The sequence below is a fragment of the Parasteatoda tepidariorum genome, chromosome X1, assembly GCF_043381705.1.
Source record: "Parasteatoda tepidariorum isolate YZ-2023 chromosome X1, CAS_Ptep_4.0, whole genome shotgun sequence".
NCBI lineage: Eukaryota > Metazoa > Arthropoda > Arachnida > Araneae > Theridiidae > Parasteatoda > Parasteatoda tepidariorum.
The window spans coordinates 8,602,052-8,605,096 of NC_092214.1; the positions used below are offsets into that span (position 1 = coordinate 8,602,052).

The 3,045-nt window shown below is 28.9% G+C and overlaps 1 protein-coding gene across 9 annotated transcripts in view; it reads left to right on the top strand.

The window, feature by feature from the left end:
- LOC107447713 (protein partner of snf) overlaps positions 1-3,045 on the top strand; it is a 146,431-nt gene that overhangs the window by 119,783 nt on the left and 23,603 nt on the right. For all 9 annotated transcript variants that reach the window (XM_043049291.2, XM_043049287.2, XM_043049290.2 and 6 more), the window contains one exon: positions 293-382. In XM_043049291.2, coding sequence (XP_042905225.1) covers positions 293-382 — 90 coding nt within the window. The remainder of the gene's footprint in view (positions 1-292; positions 383-3,045) is intronic.

The following is a 3,045-nucleotide window of genomic DNA, read 5'->3' on the forward strand; positions in this document are numbered from 1 at the left end:
TAAAACTATATATATATATATATATATAGCTGTGACCTAAAATTTAAAAAGTTCTGCTCTCACCCATCTTCTCCACTAATCAGTAAAAGTTTACGAACCTTTTTCTAAGGGTTCACATTATTTTAATCTAATTTTTTGTCATTTTAACAAGTTTTAAAAGTATAGTTGTTTTTTCTTTAAAAATATAGTACCTAAAAATAATTTTGAACCAAAAAAATTTTATATTATAAATTTATATTAAATGTCATTTTATTTATATATTGCTCTTAAGTAACAATTGTTTTGTGAACAGGATTTACCTGATACTATTCAGGTGTGTGGAAGAATCATACCTGATCAAGTGTGGGATTATATAAGCAAAATAAAGCAGTCTGGAAACAAAGTAAGAAATTATTTGAAATACCTTTTCTTCCTTTTAATTTTTGGTTTTGCTGCTCAAAATTAGAAAGACTTAATCTTACTAGCTGCTGTTTTTCCCCATGTTTTATTGTTAAATCAAAGGACCTATTGTATATATTTATTGAAACAATTAAAGCAATTTTGAAATGTTAATCAAAAAAGGGAAACGCTGAATATATATATCATATTGATGAAAATGACATTCATTGTGCTAGGGACCTTCATGATTGAGAGGGAAAGGATTTCTTGCACACTAGAAACCTTGCTCAGTCAGCAAAATTATGATAAATTTTTAGGTATCATAAGTGATGTAGTATAAGTTTCTATTTTTTTAATGTAGTAAAAGTGTGTATTTTTAATGTAGTAAAAGTGTCTATTTTTTTTAAATGTTTAATTAATTGATTCATGATATTGCTGTGCTATACACGAGTGTCTTATTTTATCAATAAATCCAGTCTAGATAAATATGCTAATTTTGTTTCTGTTGTTGGACACAAACTGTTGTGTCCATTTCAGATTCGAAAATAATTCTTATCAGAATAATGCAGTTATAATGCTTATTTTTTTTAAAATTAATTGCTTACCAACTGTAGTCTGTCATTAAAATCGCAGTTCCTTTTGACTATTGATTCTTGTAGAATCAGCGGACAAAATTTATGAACTTACTCAATTTACTTACCCAATACAAAATTTATGAACATAAAGTAAAAAATTTTAACGTAGGAAAAGAGCATTTTTTTTCACTTAAAAAAATTTAAGTATTCTTGCTAATACAAAAAATAGTTTGGTAGTAGTTGTAGTTCATTTACGTCGCACTAAAGCTGCACAATGGGCTATTGGCGACAGTCTGAGAAACATCCCAGAGGATGATCTGAAGAGATGCCTTCACAATTTTGATCCTCAGCAGAGGGGATGGCACTCCCGCTTTGGTAGCCCGACAACCTGCACGCGAAGTCGAGTACTTTATGGTAGAACAGTGTTACGAGGACCAATACCGCACACCCTCAGTCCCTACGCAGACTGATCTAAATGGTCACCTACCCGCACACTGACCGCAGCCAGTGATGCTTGACTTCGGTGATCTGATGGGAACCGTACCGTGTCTTAACGATCAGTCCACTGTGGGACAAACAGTTTCGTAAGGGAGTGCTAAAGTACATCTTAGTTGCTTAATATTAGCTTAAAACATGCTTGGTATTGTATTTGTTCTATGTATCAATGCTAAATTTGAGCTTATTATAAGAAAAGTTAAGTTTTATGTGACAAGATGACTGAAAGTGATTTCTCTATATCAAGTTTAAAATCCCTTTTTACAAAAACAAATTAAAAATCTGGAGCTTTACTTTATATTTGTAATAGTTTTATTTATTCTAGCTCTATGATTTAATCCAGAATTNTGATTTCTCTATATCAAGTTTAAAATCCCTTTTTACAAAAACAAATTAAAAATCTGGAGCTTTACTTTATATTTGTTGTAGTTTTATTTATTCTAGCTCTATGATTTAATCCAGAATTTTGTTGACCATTTATCAGGGGAATCATAACCATTGGTTTTCATTCACACAGACTTAATATTTTGAGGAAATTTTTTGTTGCTTTAATATAAGTCAAATATTTTTTAATTTATAAATGCATCATTAAATCAATTTCATTGGATAATTCTTTTAACTGTAGTTGAAAAAATCATTTTTTGAAGGATATGTAAGGGAGACTGAAATTTCTGTACCATAATATTCAAAGTTTTTAGGATCATTATTAATTAAAGTAAATAAATAATCAATTTTTGCATCTTAGACGAAATGAGTTTATAGTAATGTTATAAAATGTTTTGATTTGCTTACTTTAATCCCAGAGCCATTACTGAAAATGCAAAAAGTGAAACATCAGTTCGCTAGTAGTTTAGCAAATGAATAAACTTTGGAAAAAAAATTTCCAAATGTGTTTGTTTATGTTTCATAGAATAATCAGTTTTAGGATGCAAAGTAGAATACAGGTCAAAATTCAACTTTTTACATGTAAGATTACCAGAAGTTAATGGGCTGACTGTTCTTGACTAAACTGATATATTTTTTTGTCTGATTTTGTAACTTAGATTTTAATTTGCTCTAATTAATTAGAACATTTAATGTGTACACTTTAAACCATAAAAACTACAATTTAGTTCAGGAAAATCCATTCCTAATTACTTAAATGTAAATAATGGCTGATTAGATTTTTTTCCTGCTATGTGCTTGATATTGAGATTAAGAGACTAATTTAACTTATCTGTGGCATAATAATTTAAATGCTCAAATTTTTTATGCTATTTAAAAGTTACAAAAAAATAATTTCAGGCGAGAAAAATTAATTTATACTTCGTGCTTTAAATTTGTTATAAGTCCAACAGAGTAATCATTATAAATTAACATTAGGGTTGTATAATTTCACCAGTCTCACTAACCTGCTATTCAAGCTAGTGTATAACTTAGGACCAAGTCATCCCTTGTTAAGTTATCATGGTTCCACTTTTTATGATATCTATCAAAAACATATGGTGCAAAAGCTTTGTTGTGCATGCTTTGGATCAGCAATTTGCTATATTAATTTATACAAGACTGGGTTAACAAACAATATATATATATATATCCACTAATCAGTAAAAGTTTA